A 22,502-nucleotide genomic window follows, 5' to 3' on the forward strand; every position below is an offset into this window, starting at 1 on the left:
ATGTTTCCTTTTGCTGTAATGTTGAGGGCATGATGCAGAAATACTTACTCTTGCTGATGATAGCCTATAGAAAAAAGGAAGACTCCACATCCAAAGGGCTGATTATACAATAACTTTTGAAGACTACAAATGTCTCTATAAAGGAAGTAGAAAAATATATTTCAGAGTTCATTATATGGTTAGCAACCGAAGTTTAAAACAGCAGAAGTGACCAAACAAGCAGAAGTATACTACAAATGGAGTTTTATTGACTGAATTCGATAAAGAGATCAGTTTTAAAAAATCATATTACAAACTGGTGCAGTGCCATGAAATCAGTTTGTACATGTGGAGATGCCATACTTAGCCTGCACAGCTCCTGCAGCGCTGTAGCCCATTCTCATTACAAGCAGTACACTTGAGGGCTTTAAATGAGTCCGTAAAGCAGTTCCGAAACACAGACATCTTGCTCCCATGGCACGCTGAGCACGGCAGGAAACCAAAGCCCCCACAAGAGGTGCACTCGTGAGGATGCTGGACTCTCTGCTCAAAGAAGAGGGTGAGAAAGACAAAAATGTTACCTTATCAACTACCATAAGCTCTAGAAAATGAGGGCTTCAGAACAGATGAGAATGCACATTCTGGTTCTCATCTTGAGCACCACCCACTGCCCTATCTCACAGTATACCACCATGGAAGGCCATTATGTCTGCCTTTTCCTTTGGTCAGATCCACATGCAATGGTCAGAGAGGCTCACTGCAGGATCATCAGTCACATTATACCTTAGTGGCCTGTGTTTATACTTGCCAAAATAGCTAGCTAAAGGATAGCTTTTGTACATTACTCTGATATAGTTTAGGTCTAGATGAATTCTAAGAGGTATTGCGATTGATTGAATCTAAACTCTAGGCAGTTTATGTTGATGTTATATTTCCTATGCTGCACATTAAGATATTATGACTTTTAGCATTTGCACGCTTATGCTGAACATATTGTTCCCATTACAGTTAGAGTTGATCATATCAGAAAACAATTCATAGCTTCTGACAAATACTGCTTGAGGAAATAAGTGGTGTATTCAAATTTATGGGTGTAAAATGCTGAAGCTTTAAGTGTAAAGAAGAATTATCTGTATTCAACAGTTATACCTAGAGAAAATTGCTGCAAGCAAGGCTTGGGCTCCCTCAATTGTCCTAATTCCTGAGTAAAACAAGAATTTTACTCTATTTTTTATTGGATTAAAGGCATTGGGGAACACAAGAAGGGGATTCAAAGACATTCTTAAGTTTAACTTGCTGAAAATGTGGCTGGTTTGTTTAATGATAGCCTTAAAGTTCTCTATCAGAGAAATAAAAGGTACCCCAGGTTGGGTACTTACCGCAGTGCAGATAAGTGGCTTTAACATTACACTGTTGAGTAAAGACTTTACAGATTTATTGACAAAGGAAGAAAAATCCAGACAATTCCATAGTCTGAGGAATTATGCACCACTAAAAAATCAGCCACAAATTATTACCAGCATGCACTAAAATATATATAGGTAAGATAGTCCTTCTTGTAGCTTCATAGAGGAAACTACAGTTTTCTGCGAAACCATTAATAGTAGCATTCACTTATTGACAACTCAGGTGAACACACAAAAAAAGTGCTTTTTGCTCCGTAGCTCATAAACTCGCTGTTCTTCTTCATTGTGCAAGCTACTTCATTAGCTACATGCTAATTTTAAAGTTACTATTAACTTTTTAGTAAGTATTTAATGTAAAATTAACATTCCTTTTATCTCAGAAGTACTCACATCTTCTATAATTTTTGATGGCATTTTACTTCATCGGACATTACTGAAAATAATCTTAAAATTTTAAAATAACAATATTTTAATCTCTACATTCATTACTGTTTGTTAGGTTTGTAAGTAACTACCTTTCCATGTAGTTAAGAGAACTTACAAAAAAAAAACAAACAAATGAAATATTGCTTTAGCTCAGTTCCTTGAAAAATGGCCATTCCTTTCTTGACCTGATGACAGTTTGTGCCATCACCATCTGCATCTCCAGTAATGGGAAAACCTGACCGACCCTTCCAAGTGTAGCAAATCCATTAAAAAAAAAAAAACAAACAAACAACAAAAACCAAACAAATAAAAGCCAGTGAAGCAGTGATTGTATTCAGTAAGCAGTTATCAGTCTGCTGTAGTCTGCCATCGTTTGGTTTAGAGATGCAATTTCTGTCCCAAGATTAGGACACACATTGTGCTAGGAAATAATGTTATGCAACCCCCCAAAGCAGGATCTGAGGATCTTTAATTCCAAAATAATGAAACATATTAAGGAGGTGTATTAGCTAACTTTCGTATTCATCCATGGAATGCTACATGTTTTAATCATATCTGTACTTTTGTTTAATAGTTTCTGCTTAGCTATCCAATGCGGTTCAATATGGTCAACAGGTTCTTCTGCATTTTATACAGAAATACATAAAATGTCATGAGGCAAGGAAGGTTCTGCTGAGTTAAGGAACAGGCCACACAAATGCAGAGGGTACCACCTGTACTGTTAGGGGATGAGGCAGTTCGTGATTTGCTGGACAGTGTTAAATCTATCTCCTGAATAAGACAGGGGTGAACAACCCTTGGGCTCAGCCTGACTGGAACTTCTAGAGGAGTTCAAGAGGGAGATTGGCTATGAGAAACCAACATCTCTCACAAAGTGATAAACTCAAAGATGTATGGTATACAAAGAGTTACTGAGAGCATGTTAGGAAAGCATATGCTGTAGTTTGGATAAATGCAAGGCAAGAAAACCTTTGGGGTTAAATTAACTAGATGTATCTTTGCTTTCTTGTCAGTGTCTTTTACAAATATCATATCCTCATTATCTATTTTTAATGTTGATGCTACATACTTCTGAAGTTTATGTGTTATCTTAATTTGATTAGGGGTGATTTCAAAATAACAAGATAATTAATAGCAATACAATCATTTTCTAATGACACAGCTATCTATATAACCCAGACATTATGACACAGGTCTCCCCAAAATGTTCTTTGTTGCAGACTATCCAAAGGAAAACAGAAAATGCCTTGAGCAGACAAGAGCACAAGACCAGCAGAAAACTGGTGACTGGTAGAGCTCCTAGCTTACAGCAAAGCTGTGAGAGCAGACCCACACTTCAAGAGTCTTCAGGGAGCATGCATCAGCTGACCACGATAAGAAGCAAACTTATCCCAGAGAACTTCAATGTACATGGCAAGCTCGGAGCTGGAAAAAAGCATGACAACTTGTAATTTGAAATCTGTGCAAATCGGTGGATTTGGAAACTTCCAGCATTTGTTCAGATTTTGTAGATGCCCAGCTTCGGTTCTGGTCAGAATGCAGATGTGCGGGTACCCAGAGTATTCACAGTAGTACACAGGGAAGGGGCTCAGCATCCACACAAGAGGCTTGCTTACCCCAGGGCATGGTGAAGGTTAAATATTAAAAATGGTGTCGAAAGTTATGGGAAAATAAAAATTACTTGCCTTTCCTGCTGTGACAAAATCAAGAGAAAATAAGGATGGACATTTTGGTTTGATGCTCTTGTCATTCACATTTTCTCAAACTAACTGGGTTGTGATACTCTGATATCGTTCATTCAAAGAGAAAAAAAAAAAACAAAACAAAACATTTGGGATCATAGTTCATAAAAGAAGAAAAGTAACTGTTAAAACAGGAAATTTACTCATTTGAAAATATCCAGTGCAATTTCTTATGCTTATTTGCAGAAATACAATTACCTCAATTTTTGTCAAGAGATCCTGAAGTTCCCCAGACTCATTCATTAGTAGAATTTTCTCAGCACCCTATTTGAAGAAGAAAAAGGAAAAGGTCAGCTATTTTAGCATGAAAAAAACAGAGATGATTAAAAGATTTGGGTTTGAAAATTTTAACAGGCTGAGGACAAATCTGACTCAAAATAAAGTATTTTGTCATTAGGTCAAACTTAGGAAAGCTAGAAGGAGAACAGAATTGCAGTTCTGACAGTAGTGCCTGAAGTTTGCTGCCGGGTGGTGTATCACTTTGCCTTTTCGGAAAAGGTGACACAGCTTTGGAATTCTGATATGGTTCCCTTTATTTTACAAACATTCTCTTTCCCGACAGAATAAAAAACATGTCTAGTTACCTTGTCAAAAATTACAATTACAGAAAAATACAACACATCAGAGAATGTAACAAAATTAAAGGAGGAAATTATATTTCAACTATTCTGGCAGTTGAGCATTGAATTAAGACATAATATGCCTAATGTATGACACAAGGAGAGAAAGGGTAATGAAAATACTGTAACATTAAAGTCAGACACAGCAATGAATAATAACAATTTAGTGCAACTGCATTAGGCCTCTGAGGGGTTCTGTGATCTGAACCTGGGCAGTACTGAAGTGGGTTTTCTATTTTCCTCCTGAAAGTAAATGCTAAGGGATTATTGCAGACAAAATTAAAGTGTCAAAGATGACATAAAACTATTTTTCTTTCAATTGGATGGCCACATTTGAATGCTTACACTTTACTTATGTAACCAAATTCACTGAATACTAAATATTACCAAGCACTTATAGACACTTTCAATCAGTGGATCAAGAGAAATCAATGAAAATTGAGGAAACTGAGGCTGGAAGTGAGGTACCTGCTGCTAAGGGTGATTGGCCATGTCTAAACCATGGTGGGTTCGTGCCATCACTCTGCCCCAGTTTGCTGATCCCTACAGGCGTAGACTGTTAAATTTCATCTCTAAGTTTGCTTCTGGAGTGAGCTGCAAGGTTTGGTGGGATGCTGGTACACATCTGCAGTGCAGTGGGATGCTGGTACACAGCTGAGGTGCGGTGGGATGCTGATACATGGCTGGAATGTCCCATTACTTTGATCTGCCCACAGTCAGCCAAAGGGCGTCTCAGCCCCAGCTCCCCCACCAGCACTGCTCTTCCTGTTACTGGAAGGTAAAGGAAAGGCTGCTGCAGAGCACAGTGAACACATTAGGATCACTAATGTACATGTTAGTGTCCAACCATTCATAGTGCCTTGCTGAGGACTGCAAAGGCTGCAAGTGTGCAGGCCAAAAGCCAACTAAGGGCCACCAAAATATTGCAAGGCATTTTATGTGACACCCTACTGAGGCTAGTTTCCCTACAGAAAGTGTTCTGGCTTTGCACAAATATATATATAAAGAAGCACTTTTGACTCAGCTTTTTTATTATTTTCATTTCAGTTAGAAAGCAAAATAGTATTTTAGTGGATGTGCATGCCAAAAAGCAGTATTTTAAAAAAATAACTATCTACAAGGTATTTAGTGTGATTAATTAGTCACAGAAGATGACAGAAAACAGATTGGGTAACCCTACTTGTGCTGATTCTTCTATTGAAATCTGTTACAGATCATGGGTACATAGTCTACCAACTTTGACATATGCATTATGCTGTCCCCCCAGCAAAGCAGCTTTTAGCAGTCTGTCGGCCCCTTTCACACTTGCTGTCTAATCTCTTTCTGCTTGCACACAGAACAGGCAATAGGAGTGATTGGCATTACAAAGTGAGGGCTTGACAAGGCAACCCACAGTGTATTTGCTCTGGGCCCGAGTACACTGCAGCAGCTTAAGAGAAAGCTTTCACTGCCCATCTAATGCAGAGACATTAAGAATTTGCAGCTTTATTGATGTAATTGCAGCACTGCAAATTACCTAAGCTAGACAAGCCCCGGTTTGCTGCTGTTTAGAAAGGATCTCTGAGGTAGCAGCTGGCAAAAACATTCTTGTGACTCCTGCTCCATGTGACAGTGCTGCTGTATGACAATGCTGATTAGCTTTTACAGCAGTATAATTAAAACTCTGACAGGCTTTCCGTTATAGATTCATACTTTAAAGGATTTATATTTCAGATGACATTCACTTGGCCAGCTGTGTTACTTGCAAAGTGGAAAGCCTTGTTATTATGGTTTTAAAATTAAAAAACAAACTTCCAAATGGCTATCAAACTTTTCGAGTGTTTCAGTATATCTTTTCAGATTAATGGCTGCCTCAAGAGAAATTTGCATAAAAGATACTTTGCAGAGGTTAACCTTCCCTTTGGATCTGTGAATTTTAACAGAGTCTATAATTAACAGAATAATTAAAGCAGCTGTTAAATAAGCCCATTAGCTGCTTTCTAACCAGAAAATGCTGACTTTGTTCCTGCATTGTGCTCAATCACTATTACCCACAAAGGGATGTGAAACATTAAAGAGTCTGTCACCCCTAAGACACACATACAGAGCATGAGGGACAGTGGCCATAATGGTTAGAGAAGCAGCAGGGAGAATTGAGTTTTCAGTTTTATTAACCAGTTAAATTTCAAACTACCAGCCTGTGAATCTTTACCTACTCCCTTCAATAGCTCACTATATTTGTGGAGGAGCCCAGGAGCTGTGGTCAGGTCTTCACCCTTCTTTTTTCAAGGAAATGCCAAATCACTCAACACATTTTTAGATCATTTTCATTCTTCAACATATTTTCACAGTTTTCCCTTGATAACATCCAGAAATTAACATAGTATTTCAGGTATTATCGCACTAATCGTGGCACTAGGACAAATCCAGAGTCCACTACATTTCCTACTGCCTCAGCCCTGACCTGTCACTAAACCTGTCTGTTGCTCACCTGTCTTGGATGTAACATTACAATTTTCATGATGTAATTCTTCATCAAGGAATACACACAAATAGATATATGGCTCTGCATTTGGCTAAACTAGAACACAGAATGCTTATTTTGGGAAGCAGTTTCTCTTCCACATCTTTTTTTTCTCTACAGGTAAAAATTAGCATGTCACTGGGACATCTCTTTTGTGCACACACTTGCTCTGCATCCCTTAATTCCTTAAAAACAAACTTTGGCTAAGTATACAGACAAGACCTCTTGCTAAGGCATCAGACTGTAATCACACATCTTACCAACACTGGAACTGCCATGTTTTTTCACTGCGGTTTACCAAGGAGACAGGCTGTATATACACCCCTGTCTGCCCAGAGCTCACACACTTGTCAACCTACACCACTACACCTCCCACAGCGAGGTGCCCCTTGGTCACAAACACATGGGGCGTGATTAAATGCCTGGAAATCCGCCCATTAACTGAGAAACTTAACACTGCAGTGTAGTCCCAGTACCAGAAATGTTGGATTTGATATGGAAAAAAAATAAATAAAGAACTATCAAATGAATTGAACCCTGTTGTTCCTGAAATGTTAAACTGCAAAACGGAGGAAACACGTGGGAAAATGCTAGGTGACTCGTTGCAATAATTACGTCATGGTTCTACTGACACAAATCTGTTCATATCCACCCCACCAAGTGAACACCAGGCGAATGCGTTTAATCTGACAAAACCCGGAGGCAATTGAGAGCTACTAATTATATGTGGGCACTGGTGAGCAGCAAAAATAAACTTATAAACAATACATATAATAATTCTTGTATGACTAAAAATATGCTACACAGATATTTTCTAAAAGTCAGTTACAAAAATAGCTTCGTTGTTCTTGGGAAATAATCATAAGCAATGAGGTAATATAATTTTACTGTAAATCTCATGCTGTTCTGGATTCGTCACATCTGGGAAAACTATATAGGAAACAGTTTCTTCAGGAAAAAAATGTTGAATTCACATATACGAAAAAGATTCATTTAGGTTTGTATAGCAAGTGAACACCAGAGTTCAATCATGCATTCAAAGTGAAAAATAAAATAAATGTATTTTAAATCCATTATGCAGTGAGTTAACATGTTTATTAAGGATTATTCTATTCGGCCTTTTTTATGTGCATCCGTTTTCCAGCAGAATGGGTCTTTGCACAACATGACCATCTAACAGTCCTGAGTGCCTTTGTAAAAGCATAAATAAATGTTCTTTTTTTATTTATTTTTTTTTTCTCTGTATAGCTATTTTTTGGAAGTCACTTTCTATTCTGCTTTGGCATCCCAGCAGATGGCATAATTCTATTTCAAATGGAAACAGCCTCAGGTGAAAAGGAAGGATTAGATCAGCTGGTAAAAAGCATGCTGCAGAAAGAACCTGCAGTTTCCTGACAGACTGATATTTAGACTGTGTGTGTCAGGAAATACCATAAGTCAATCCTAAAAATATGAGAAGATTAAAATACCTGCTGTACTTCATATTTAGCCTCTGTCATGCTTTGCTTGACAGGAACTAAATATGACTTTTCTATTGCTTCTGCCCAAGTCATAGGTTTGCTTCATTCCTCCTGTGCAGATAATGGTAAATTCTACAGCACTGTGAAGATTTATCCTCACAGCCTGCAGTGCTCTAGCAGCCTTGTCCGTGCTTCTAAGGGCTTGGATACTGTACCCTCTATCAGATGCACACATGCTGAGTTACGGTGCTTTTGTTACATTTATCTCATTAAAAATAATGTCGTTCCCTTTCAAAATTGTACTTATTTTAATTAGGGGTTGTGTGTGGTTTTGTGGGTTTTTTATTCCTTATGACTCATTGAAAGGCGCATGGATGGCTTAATATAGATTCCCTTTTGTATTGCTACAGGCATACTTTTTCAGGGAGGGATTTGCCAGAAAAAAATATTCAAAATTAAAAGAGAGAAAAAAAATTATTGCACTAATAATTTACTGACACACCAGGCTTCTGAACTTGTGTTGCATTTGCATATCAGAAGATAATTATCGTTAAAAGCATTATAGAAATGTCCACTGTTACCAATGAGACCAAATTCTGTAAATAGTTCTCAATTTCATTTTAATGAAACATAAGCTCAGCACAGGTTCCAACCAACTTGCTGTCTTTGGAGTCACAGATGCATTGTCTTCTTAAGGTGCCAAATCCACCAGGCGTTGATATATCTGGGGGATGAATAGTTCATTTCCAGACCTTCCTAATAAGCAGAGTTTCCTCATTCTTATTTCTTTTCCTAAATGGATGAATGCCAGCCTCTCTTATGAAGGAAAAAATCTGCCATAAAATAATGGGGTTTGCCACATTTACCAGAGTGTGCGAACACAGGTCCCTTGCCCATGCAAGTGTTCAAAACAGTAAATGTTCAAAAAAACTTTATATGTGTCCCTTAGTGACACGATTTACTGGTGGTCCTGTCAGTCCTAAAGTAATGGTTGGACTTGATGAGGTCTTTTCCAGCCCTGTTGATCCTATGATTCTATGACAGGTTCACTCTGGGTGTCTCCTTTTCCATCACCCTGATTGTGCGCCACTGGCGGCCCCCTGGGCTCACAGTGAACTTGGTTTTCCCATCCTGGTTCATCTTAACTAAAACACATTAGAGAGTGGTGCTGTAGCAAGCAGCAGTGCTCCCCCGGTACGACGGTAGTTAGCGGAGGGCAGTCGAGGACAGATACCTTGTCTGCAGGCACAGGTCGGGGGCTCCCACACTGGCAAAGTTAAGGGCTGCTGCCATCCTGGCTGGCATCTCCTGGACTTCTCCCTGCCCACAAAGCAGATTCTCTACAAAAATAGCACTTTGACATGGAGTAACTTTAATCCTCTCCTCGACCTAGCATCTGTTCCATTTAACTACAGTGTTCTTCATGGATTTAATGAAAAAGAAAAAAAAGGGGGGGAGGGAGGGAGGGAGGAAGAAGAAAGGAAACACTCCCCAAACACTCCCCATGTCTGATTTTCTTCCGTTATTTTTAGAAGATCAATACCTTTTGTTTTCTTGTGTTATACAGTGTGAATGCAGTTGTCGTGCTGTAATAAACGTCTGTAGACCAGAACACAAAATTCTTTTTTCATTTTTTTAACCTACAGGAGATAAAACCTCTTGACTACCTGGAAGCAGGTAGTTGGCCAACTAGATTTGTCTCTCCCGCAGACAGATACCTCCCTAACTCACTTGCTTTCCTTTTCTATACCTCTCCAAAGAATCTAATACAATGCTAAGAGTTCTAACAAGATCGTGTTGCTTGTTACACTGTTGTTCCCCTGTTAAAAGACAAGTTTCCCATGATCATATGCTTTGACCTCATAGCAGCCTTCCAGTATTTGAAGGGGGGCTATAGGGATGCTGGGGAGGGACTCTTCGTCAGGGACTGTAGTGACAGGACAAGGGGTAATGGGTTAAAACTCAAACAGGGGAAGGTTAGATTGGATATAAAGAGGAAGTTCTTTACTGTGAGGGTGGTGAGACACTGGAATGGGTTGCTCAAAGAAGTTTTGAATGCTCCGTCCCTGGGGGTGTTCAAGGCCAGGTTGGACAGAGCCTTGGGTAACACGATTTAGTGTGAGGTGTCCCTGCCCATGGCAGGGGGGTTGGAACTAGATGATCTTGAGGTCCTTTCCAACCCTAACTATTCTATGATTCTGTTCTATGATTCTATGATGATTCTATGATCTTTAGGAAAAAAAAAGAAAAAGAGAAGCAGTGAATTAATGAGCCATCCATCATATCAAAATTACTGTAACCAGGTTTCCCGTACAGCTGAGCAAATAATTTATTCAATTCAATTCAGTATTTTAACTGAATTCTTTTGACAAATTGCTCACTTACAGAGATTTTCTTAGTTGGTCATAATTCATTACTTTTATTTTTAACATTATATTTAGGTGTGTGAATCTTAGTCTGAATCCTGCTGAATTTTAAGCTGCTTTTGAATAAAGCACTTCTGCTCCTCCTGGGGAACTCTCCAACTCAGGGGTTTGATAAAAGCATCTTCTATTATGAAGTAAAATGTACTGTCTGCTATTATTCTGCACATAGGTGATTTGGCAGTTGCTGTAGCAGTCTGGTGAGCCCTGTTGCAGCAAATGCATTTGTTACAGTGCTCAGAAAGCCTGCTTCACACAGAGCACATAGAGTGCTAAGAAGGAGATGGGGAGGAAGGGGAGAAAGGGCATTCAAGTGTTTATACAGGCCCAATATCAATTAGGGCTGATCGCTGATTACATTTCATTTCATTACTTAACTCTTTTGTGAAAATGAAAGTGCTAAGCGATACAAACACAATAACCCCACTGTGTTTAAATATAGTTTGCCTTCACAAATCACAGTCTTGCTGTTGGAGCTAATTGATCTTTACCGCTCAAGACAAATACCTTGTCTGAGCTCTCAAGCTGTTTTCTTTATGCCACATTCCAGAATCTTTTGCTTCTAAACTCTGATTTTTTTCAGTTTCCAAGTGTTTTGAAAGTACAGGCTGGCCTTACTGGAAAGGTAATTTCAAATATCAACAGGCTTTATACCCAGAGTAGCAGAGACCAAACTTGGACTATAGTTATCCATTTGGATTTTATGTCTGGCAACAGGACAGAGTTGGGCTGTTTTTTTATCTCTTACTGCTAGACTTTACTAAAAGAAAGTAGTGATCAATTCTGCATTGAAAACAATGTTCAGTTGATTATAGATCCTCATACAGACTACATCATAAAATTCAGTATGTGTTTCAGGTCTGACTCCCCAGCTGTTAGTTTCATATTCACAATAGGTGTTACTAAAATACAGGCTTATGCTATATGTATTCATCTTCTTGCATCAATCTTACATACAAGTTCCCATAAGGGGAAGAAAAAATAAAATCTATTTCTCTAGATTGTCAGTTTCAGCTACAAAGATAAACTATTACTGAAGAAACATGGGACAGCTTAGATTGTGTTACTGACTCTTATTCCCTTCCTGATAGCCTCTCTCAGGTTATCTATTGCATCTTCAGGTCAAACCTATCAGTGTGGATCTGTGCAGCACATACCCCAAAGGGATCTCAGTCTTTGATTGTCCCCATCATTCCAGCATTGCAAGCAATTTTCTAAAAGCCTTGTTTCTAATTCATCAAGATTTTCTTCTGTTCTTCCAAACTGCAAAATAAAACATAGGCCTATGCTTTACTTACCCCAAGATAATGGCCATCAATAAACACCACAGGGAGTGAGGGAACTTCACAGACCCTCCTACATCTTTCATCCAGTTCTTTTCCATAATCGCTGTTCAGAGCAATGTTTTTTTCTTCAAATTTAACTCTGTGATTTTGAAAGATCTTTCTAACCAGTTCACATCGTTCAAAAGTGGTTCTCACCACACGAAGGCTGGTAGTATAAATCACTATGCGGCCAAACTCCAGCACTGTTGATACCTGCAAAAAAAAAAAAGGTTCCCATTACATTAAGATGTTAATAACTTCCAAGTATTAAAAAAGATTCATTTCAATTATTATTTAAGAAAATAAAATTGCATCTTGAAAACACAATCTAACATTCTACATTTTCTAAACGTAAAGATGGAAGGGGAGGAATTAAGTTCCTGCAATGACCAGCTTAAGGCAATTTAAGCCATTTCTCTAAGGAAGATGCAACTTTACTTCTGCTGGAAAGTTTTGGAGATGGTGAATCAAGTTAAACATTTTTAAAAAACAGATATGTTTTAGATCCTGGCAGAATTCGAAATGTGAATAAATCATCACTGTTTTGTTGATGTCTGAATCTGTTATAACAGGGACTCACATTTCCACAAGCACAGCCTAGCAGTACCCAGACTAAGTCAAAACTTGCTAGCTCAGGTGCTGTTGACAGCCTCCTTTAAGCAAGGGTGGGAGCCTAAGTCTAAGCCTCATCACATCCATAAGCCACTGTTAACTTCGAACACTTTAGGTCTCTCCACTCTAAACTAGATTACGACTGCAGAAGAGACAGTCATATCCCTCATTTTTAGCACAGATCCATATCAAGTTACTCTAACATCCAACAAACGATTAAAAAAATGTATGTTCTGTGAATATTCAGCATCTGATTCAAATCCTGCTGCAGATAGAGGAGGCAGTTCCCTTGGCTGTGAAAAGTTTCGTACTACAATTCAGTTCAGTTTTCACTTTTAACCCACTTCTTTGCACATAAAAGTTTATGCCCCATATTTCCTTTCTGGGATGAAAACAATTAGGGACTGCAAACACTGCAGGAATTAGTTTGCCCAAGAGAGTGGTACTTTTTCAAAGAGCCTGAGAATTACTGCCTTAAACAAAGATATTATGTTCAGAAAAATAGCTAAAACTCTAGCTTTTTAAAAAGGCATTTTCAAGCTTTTCATATTAGCCATTATATTCATCAACTGACATTTAATTATTTCAGCAGTATTGCAAGAGTAAAACCACAAGTTAAACAATAAAAAGCAAAGGTACCTGTACTGCCTGTAGCAACCTATGGAAAATGAACCTGGATGGATGAATAGATAATTTTTGAACTATGCCATGTAATAACTGTAAAGACACATTTGTAAAATTGGGCAGATGCCACTGCAGATTTTGCCTCATAACAAAGTCGTGATGTATCTTACACAAAAAAGAGAAAAAAAAAAAGTCATTTCAAAAAGCATATTCTGCTTAGAAAGGTGCTTACAAGGTTTGACATACAGCGAAGAGTACTTAGGAAAAACAGTTGTATTTCACAGCTCATTTATAGATCACTGGAAGTGTAAATGCAAACATATGTAGTGTAATGGCTTTCCAATTCCCATTCTGGAAGACAGCATTTTGTGATAGGTCAGTACTTATTTATCTTTGAATGGATGCAAAAATCCAGATTAACAAGTGGTATAAAAAAGGGGAGCTACTTTTCTCCTCTTTGGAGTGAAAACACATTTTGAAGTACAAAACTATTCAACTGGATGGAAATTCTGTTTGTTCCCAGACACCAGAGTCTGGCAGCATAGATACAGTCATTATCTAGTGAAGCATCAGGACTGTGGTGTCTCTGCAGCATACAAATAAGCAGCTGAAGAGATGGAAAAATGGAAAGTTGTAAAGTGATCTGGAGAGATATCAAGTGGAAGGTGTGTACGCAGAGTCACTTTTATGTTTATTCCTCTGTTTTTTCCTCGTGTGGCAGTAGAGAAACATCCTTGTTTCCCCTGTGAAGAAACATCAAGCACACAGACTAAATAATTCTTTAGGGAAATTGTTGTAAACACCTGTTTTCTCTCTTACAAATGCACAGAACCTGTCCTTTGTAAGACTTTATCATACCAGGAAAATCCTTCCTGTCACCTGCCTGGAACCACAGTGGTAATTAAAAATAGGAATCAAGACAGAGAGATTTATAAGGGTTTTATTAATGAGAATCTATACTAATTTTTATTTCTCTACCCAGCTCACTGGCTGCAGCTCGTAATATTCGGTTACTAGAATACGCCTTTGAGGTAAATCAACACAATGATGTTTGAACACTGTGCTCTTCCCAGGTTGTGCAATTCCTGTGGCAAAAAAAAACAACAAATGACAAGCTATGTAAACAAATGAATAGAAGGATATTGTAGAAAATTAGCTTAGGCAATTTTGCATAACAAGCTTCAAATTAGAATAATCTCATATAACTCACAAATACACATAAAATTTTTGCTGAAGTTAAGCAGAGGGCAATTTTCTGGTTAGTGAGCATGAAAAACTTTACTTAGGCTGCGGAACAAAAGATTGGAGCAATTGACCGCTTTCTCACACTTCCTCTAAGGGGGATTTTCATCGAAACCTGAAATTTACAGATATTGTTTGGCCTGATGTGGCACCTTTTGTGTCAGATCAGAAAACCCCACGCACATGGGCCTAGAACATGCTTCAGAGAAAGCATCTATGTAGAAAGGCTGCCAAAGAAGGATTAAAGTTTCAGAGGGAACTAAAGTTGCTTTAGGAATAATTCTCTAAGACATTCACGGGTCTTATTTTAACAGTGATACCATCTCTCCAAAGGTCCAAATGCAATATTTGTTTTACTACATCAGCCTGCAGAGCTTGTATTTTGCTTGGGAGCATCAAGCAGCCAGCAATAGCAGTAGCACGACCAGCATCATTTCATGGCAGGGACACCACTCTCAGTACTTCGGAGCAGCTGCCCTTTTTTGATCAGTCCAGAGAGAAAAAGGAATTGTCTTACCAGTTCAAGGCTGAACATAGAATACATGAGAAAAGATCTTTCTTAGTTTGCACCTGACTCAGTCTTTTCCCAGACATCTCTACCAGATGGATCAGGGCTTCTGCAAATGAGGAGTTAGTTACACTCTGGTGCCCAACTGGGGGAAATCTATCTCTCTGCCATCTCAATGGCATCCGTCTGACATGGTTGAAATTAATTGTAATCATTAACTGAGCAAATCTTCTGCAAAAAGCATGAGGGATGTCATCCCGTGAGGCTAAATACATGAGCTTAGTATCAAGAGACACCACACAACAAAGGAAGAAATTGCTGGTGAAATAGAGAAAGCTTCATAGAGCGAGCATGTAAGCAAGAAAATGGAGGGATGCAAGGGACTTGAAAAGGGTGAAAAAGCCAGAAATATCAAAAAATATATAATAAACCAAAACCTGATATGTCAGAATACTGACAAAGGAAGAGTAGCACAAAGCAGGTGTGTAAACAAAGAGATTAAAAATATAACAAAAAAGAGACAGTAAAATGAAACAAGGTAAATGATAAAGCAGACAAGGTCGCCGAAATACAACATCTTGTTTTAAAAGAAATCCTGGTAGTCAGTGTAAGTGTCCAACAACAAATATGTGACTCTCCAAGTGGTTTTAATATTTTGGAATATTTTTTAAGAAAGCTGTGTGCATTACTGGAGCTGCAGAAATATGAAATATTTGGGAATTTTACTCCTAAAATATGTGTTTAAAATATTAGCTGCCATGACAATAATAACAGTCTTCTCAGCAGCTCTGAAAACATAGTGTAACAGTCAGGTGTTTCCATGGTGCTTCTGAAAACCAGCTGAATATGTAAGCCATTAAACTCTCATGGACGTCATTGGGCTCAGACCTTCCCCACTGTATTCTATTCTTAGCTTCTGGATCCAGCTGCAACTGAAGTAGCAGCAACAAGATTTTGTATTTCTCTATTTGTTCCATAACTACTCTTGCTCTGTCCTGTCCCCCTAGCTTGAGAAGTTATCTCTCACACTTCTATTTCTGAAGGGAATTTATAAAATGAATTACTGAATAATAATGCTAGATAATTTCTTCATCATGTCTGACACAAATTGCTTTCCCAAGGCTATAGATATTCTTTAATATCTTTCATGGCATTTTTATATCTGCCTTGCTGACTGTGAGTGGCTCTTTATCTTTGGACCAGTACTCGTAACATGTATATTTTTGCAGCACAGCTAAGAGCTGGCCAAATTCAGAGCACAGGAAGTGGTCCAAGCCAATGCTTTTCTACTCGCGGTGTAAGGACCACTGCTGGACCCTGGGGCATAAAAAGATTGCTCATGAAACAGAGGTAACATTTGGGTTTTGAAAACCTTTGTATACAACCATGTCTGCAATCAAGTAGGCAGACAAGCCCAGCAGCAAGAATACTCATGACTTTAGCCCCATTTTGATTTTGTTGCAAATGAAAACTATGACAACAACACTGCAAAAGTAACCATGGACTATTTATTTTTTAAATCTTCTCTCTGGGTAGAAGGCATAAACATGTTTTTTTACCTCATTGGTGTGAAAAGTATAGCTATTTACCATCATATCCATGTATAGTTTATTTCAATGGTGGCATCACTCATAAATTTGCAGTCCGTTCTTTCAAAGTACAAAGTACAAAATGAAAAAAATAACATAAAATCCACCACCAAACCTACTCTATACATTATATTCATTATATGAGCAACTGTATTCCAGCAAAAGCAGAATATTTTTCTGCTAAGATTAATGGGCTGGTATACTACTTCCATAAATCTGAAATGTTAACACCAACCTGTATCGCATATGAGATTTGTATAGGTTTTTACTATGTTCGGATATAACATTCAACTTAATGCTATTCACGCAGTAGTGAATTGCTTCTGTGACCTAAATTAATGGCTGATACGCCCTTCTCTGTCTCAGAATATCATCTTTCAACATCCCAGACTGTTCTACTGAAATACGCACCTCTTGGCTCTGTAATTAGATACTATCAGACTGGAAGAAGTATCTGCTGTCTACTAAGTAGGCTGAGGCAGAAATCTAGAGCACATTACCATCCCTGTTCAGAGATACTTCAGTGAGAAAATGCAGAATTCATGACCTAGAGGAAATGCGAAAATGTTGAGCAAGAGAAAACATGCATATATGTGCATACATATATGATTATGTAGCCCTGCATTTGTAGAAGTTTTGAATTAAGCTGCTCACTTCGTAATCAGTAATGTATAGCTTATAGCTTGAATTAGTACCAAAAAGTGAGTGGCAAGAAGAATTATTGTTTAACACTAATTTTCTGACCAGAGTCTGGTTTGGACTTTTCATTTTCCACTCAGAAGGGAAGTGCCGTGGTTTAAACCGATCCACACAGCTCGTCCACTCACTCCCCCCCTTTCTTGCCCTCCCCCTGCTCCCGGAGGGACGGAGAGGAGAAATCAAAAAGAACGCAACTCCCACAGGTTGAGATAAGAACAGTTTAGTAACTAAGGTATAACACAAATCACTACTGCTACCACCAGTGATAATAATGATAAAGGAAATAACAAGGGAAGAGAATACAACACCTCACCACCAGCCAACTAATAACTTGCCCCACTCCCCCCAGCCAAGCACCGACCGATACCTCCTCCAGCCCTGCAGTCCCCCAGCCCTTTCGGGTCACTCCCCGTTACATCCTGGGCATGACATGCTGTGGTATGGAATACCTCTTTGGTCACTTTGGGTCAGGTGTCCGGTCTCTGCTTCCTCCCAGCTTCCCCTCCTCCCTAGCAGAGCATGAGGCTCAGAAAGTCCTTGGCCAGACCAAACATTTGAGCAGCAACTAAAAACATCGGCGTTATCAGCACTGTTCCCAGGCCAGAAAATGAAAACATAGCACTGCACTAGCTACTAAGAAGGAGAAAAATGACTGCTACTGCTGAACCCAGGACAGGAAGAAAACAGATATGACTTTCTTGTTGAAGAACTTCTGCAGGGAAAAAAAAATACTAAAATCAATTTAAACTTCATTTCTGCAAGGTTGAAAAGCTCTTACTAGCTTCTGAGTTTTGAAAGGCTTTCAAATTTTATACTGAAAGTAATGAATATGTTCTGAAAGACAATTTTCAATTAAAAACCTATCAGCAAAATGTATCGTTTTTTTTCTACATGACACTTCATCAGAACATACATTTTCCAAAATGTATAGCTTTTAATGAAATGTATACTTTTCATCACATCACTGTTTAGATGAAAATGGGCAACATTCTTTGAAATAAATGGCTGGAGACTGAAGGTTTGTGTTCTAGTGGAAACTACAATATTTGCTATCACAACACCATCGTACAATGATAATGGAGTTGTGAACCAGTCCCTTCTGTCTGTCATTGCTGGTTGCCTGGTTCAAATTAAAGATTCACTGGCATTTTTCAGCAAGAATTGATTCACATGCCAGAAGACCTCTTCCAACAAACAGACTTTATCAACCAAAGTAAAATAGTTTTCTTTGGCAGGTAAGATCTATTTACACATACAGGAGGAATTGCAGTCCCCAGCCACAGTGTGCACTCGGTACAAAATCACATTCCCTTCTACTTAATTGTTTGCAGTTCCAACTCTCCATGGGCTCTCACACAGCAAATCACAGTGCACAGTTAAATTTAAGCACTTTCTTAAGTGCTTTATTACGTTAGGTCCTGTTTGCACTGTGTTCAAGCATCTGGCATTATATCAATATTTATGAATATTCAGAACTTGAACTAGACTAAATTCAGAAAACTGTGCATATCAGAAAAGCTCAGTGGAATGATGATTAATTTCTGCAACAGTGCAAGTCGTATACTCATGTCACCTTCTCTTAAATACATCACTTCAAAAACACTGCACTTTTTCTTATCCAGTTTTGGTAGCTACAGGGACCATAACTGTAGGACTTGGTGTCTACAATGGAATGATATCACCAGTTTTCACCCTCATAACCGTCAGCAAGCTGGGAAAGTCTGTCAATGCCAATTTACAATGGAGAGCATCAAGAGCTGCACTCCTAAACAAGGTAGCCAAAGAGTCTGGGACACTCCCAAATAAAGATACTAGTTTTGTTTTCCCTAAGAAAGCAGTCGGGTCACTTTTTTTTTTCAGCTTTTAAAACAGCACAAATACTCGTGTGCCTGTATTCTGGCACTCACCTCCCCAACAAGGAACATCCTACAAATATATACTTTTCCAAAAACTGCACGGGAGCTCAGGCTCCTCTGCTGGGCCAAGGGTTCCAACTCAGGGAATGTACCATATCATCCAGTTTCATAGGGATAGATAACTGAGGAGCTGGTCACAGGTACGCAGAAAGGATGTGATCCTGGAAAAACCTGAATTCTTTGATCTTCTAACTCCTGGGCTACTCCTGTCTCTCTTACCCACACAATTGCCACACACTGCTGACTGTAAAATAGCACAGTTTTATCTCAAGGTTGGCATCCTCAAACTTGTTCATCAGCTGCAGCATAAAAAAATATAGGATGTCATTTTACCTAAGACATTTGTATTGTATATTCATATATGTCTGTAATTAATTCGTACTTTCCAGGCTGTATCAATGTTGCGGGGGGGGGGGGGGGGGTTAGATGAAAATAACAAAAATGATAATAATATTGCATGTGATATTTACACTGTTCCTTTCATCCTAAAATCACTTGACTGAACAGTTAAAAAAAAAAGAAATCAGGAGGTCTTTCCATGCTCTGACACCATGTACATGTGTGCTATTAACCTTTCTGTTCCTCAGATAATACAGTGTAACATCATACCTTTTTTTCTGCCACTGCAGGCTTTCCCACGTGTCTTCTGGCTCAGATCGCCATTCAGGGGGTGTCAAACTGTTTTCACTTCAAAGCAGATAAAATACTTACAATACCAGAGCAAAGGAGTACAGGGCATGACCCTGCCTCTCCCTGCTCTTTGTAATGTTTCAGCTATCAGCAGGTTCAGAAAGTACAAAGACTGCGTCTGAGCTTGTCTCCAATGTCCTTATTACTGTTCATCCAGCACACACCCATACAGCCATGCTACATCCTGCTCTCAGTTGACCAGAGCTCAGATAAGAGAACAGGTTATCTCCCTTGTGTTCATGGTCTCTGATAGACCCTGTTGCCTCTTCTTGCATAGACTTTCTAAAGTCAAACTGCCTACTGCAGGTGTGGCACTGACTCTTGGCAAAATAGTAGTTCCTACTCAATGAGGCACAGCTGTGGAATTCAGCCAGGGAAAAATTTATTACAGTATTCAAATGAGTCAAAAGAAGATCCATATCTGCCCATACCTAATTGGATTTTACTTACCAAGCACTGGAAGAACTATCAGTATTTTCTTATTAGTTTATTTATGCTATTCTGCATATGATAGCAATAAGTAAAACTTTTGAAAATCAGGAGCAAAAGATAATCCTGTGACCAATCCTAAACTAGTCTGCAATTGTCCCAGGAAGAAACAACACTGTGATACAATGCTTATTGCTCTCTTGCTTGCTTGCTCTTTAATTCTCTTTTCATATTTACCCATCTCCAATAAATTCTTCCCAGATTAAAAAGATAAAGTGTCTCTCGGAAGACCCTTGGAAACGATACATAGGTTTGTAAGAAAGGAGAAGCATTTCTTTGTTGTGCAAGGAAACTGCCACAAAGACAGAAGGGGAAGAAGAAAGAGCTACTGAAAATCATAGAATAGTTTGGATTGGAAGGGACCTTCAAAGGTCATCTAGTCAAATGAGGAGGTTTTGTTCTTTGCAGTTTACATGAGGCACTAGAAGTTGTTTGAAAAAAGAAGTGTCCAACATTCTTGTTTCACATCATGCAGATCTTTGAGCTGTTCCTGTATTCAACAGAAGAGGCCTGAAAATGGACAAGTTGTGTTTCTGTCTTCCATACCTTACAGTCTTTGTCAGGTTAGTAGATCTCATCATTCTTTTTCTTTCCAAAGGAAATATAGTGACAGAAGAAGTGGTAGTGTATTTTTGGTCCCTGAATTATCTTATGCTACATAGTTAGCACAGTAATGTATTCTATAGGTGACAAAAGGTAAACATTTAGAGGATCAAACCACATCTTAGTGAAGTGTTATCTTTCTTATCTCTTTTTATGAGGCAACCATCATAATCTCCATCTATTCATGGAGAACAGTAGAAAAAAATATTACAGCAAAGAGCAATAATGGCCAAAATACCATTCTGGAAACAACAGATACCACAAAATTGCCAACATTTGGTCTCCCTTTTTCAATTTCCATGCAAAACCTTCCAACACAATCCTGGTGTGTTGTGAAAAGCCTTCAACTGACACAGTTCTCATCAAATACTGTTTATGTACCCATTACATTCTATTATTATCTAAAATGTTGCTTATAAGTGAAATATAATTTACAGTGTTAATTTACAAAATGCTGTTGCATTGTCCTTAAAACGCAGTTGAAAAATCTTTCTCAGGTAGTCCAATAATGAAGCATGGATGTTTGTTACTTAATTGACTCTATTTCAGTTTTTTATTATTGAAAAACAATGAGATCTCTGTGATGCACTTGGCTAGAATCCTCCTTCCCTCTCATCAGCTTTACAAAGACACCAGGAAAAATACAATTTTAGGAAGCACAAAGCAAATAGCAATAAAATATTAGAGACAGACAAATGGTCCCAGAGCTAATCTTTTTACAGTTGGCCTGTATAAACTTTGGACTGCTAATAACTTTGAAAGTGCCACCACCATTACAAAGAAAATTCTTATGACTCTGTCCATATCTGAAAAATCTGACAAGTAATTCATCACTTTTCTTAACAGCAATAGCCAGAGAAACTGATTTCAGAAAGTGTTCATAAACCAGTGCAAAAATAATGTGCAATTATTTTTTTAGGACAGGCAGATTCAGTTTACTTTGCCGTTTGAACGGAAACTCTCAGTGCAATTTTAAGGCAGCAGTCAGGAAATATCTAAACTAAGTTTCAGCAAGGTGTATAACTTTCCCCTTCATTTGCAAAGTGTGCTGTGGGATCTTACACCAAAAACAGATAGTTGAAACCCGATATGCAATCTTTCAGTGTTATGATCTTGCCTAAAAATATGTCTCTGGAGACATCTATTTCTTGGATTATGTAGCTCTTAAAATCAGGATTTTGGTGTTGTCCCATGGCTGTAGAGGTTTTTTGAGCATATCAATCTTTACAAGTCATGGAAAGCATTACTCTGTGATGATTATTTTACATCAATTAATTTCTCTAATGATACAGATACATTTGGAGGATTTTAGCTAGTTCAAATTGATAACCAAGATTCAGCCATGTAAAAGTAAATGTGATGGAGGGAATACTTTGCAATTTGTGAGGCATTCAATAAAGAAAGTGAAAGAAACAGCAGGATTTCCTAGAATACACTATGGAAAATGAAAGTATTTGTCACTACGAAGGTTGACTGGAAGTAAATTACAGTGATTTTCTGTGTCTTGGACCACAACTCCTTGGGCACACGTCAGTGACAATTCACCCACATAAAGTTGCATGGGAGTTCCTGCTTGTATGTATTTTACAAAATACAGTGTTTGCTTCTTAGGTGAGCAAAGTGTCCTCAAACCACATGGGAAGTGC

At 38.4% G+C, this 22,502-nt stretch overlaps 1 protein-coding gene across 1 annotated transcript in view; it reads right to left on the reverse strand.

The window, feature by feature from the left end:
- Positions 1 to 308: 308 nt before the first annotated feature.
- The window catches only part of GRXCR1 (glutaredoxin and cysteine rich domain containing 1), a 42,284-nt gene continuing 20,090 nt past the window's right edge, over positions 309 to 22,502 (reverse strand). Inside the window, exons 3-5 of the mRNA XM_065698117.1 lie at positions 11,858 to 12,097; positions 3,752 to 3,817; positions 309 to 522 (exon numbers count right to left, since the gene is read on the reverse strand). Coding sequence (XP_065554189.1) covers positions 343 to 522; positions 3,752 to 3,817; positions 11,858 to 12,097 — 486 coding nt within the window. The 3' untranslated portion in view covers positions 309 to 342. The remainder of the gene's footprint in view (positions 523 to 3,751; positions 3,818 to 11,857; positions 12,098 to 22,502) is intronic.

Source organism: Lathamus discolor, chromosome 1 (genome assembly GCF_037157495.1).
Source record: "Lathamus discolor isolate bLatDis1 chromosome 1, bLatDis1.hap1, whole genome shotgun sequence".
Lineage (NCBI taxonomy): Eukaryota > Metazoa > Chordata > Aves > Psittaciformes > Psittacidae > Lathamus > Lathamus discolor.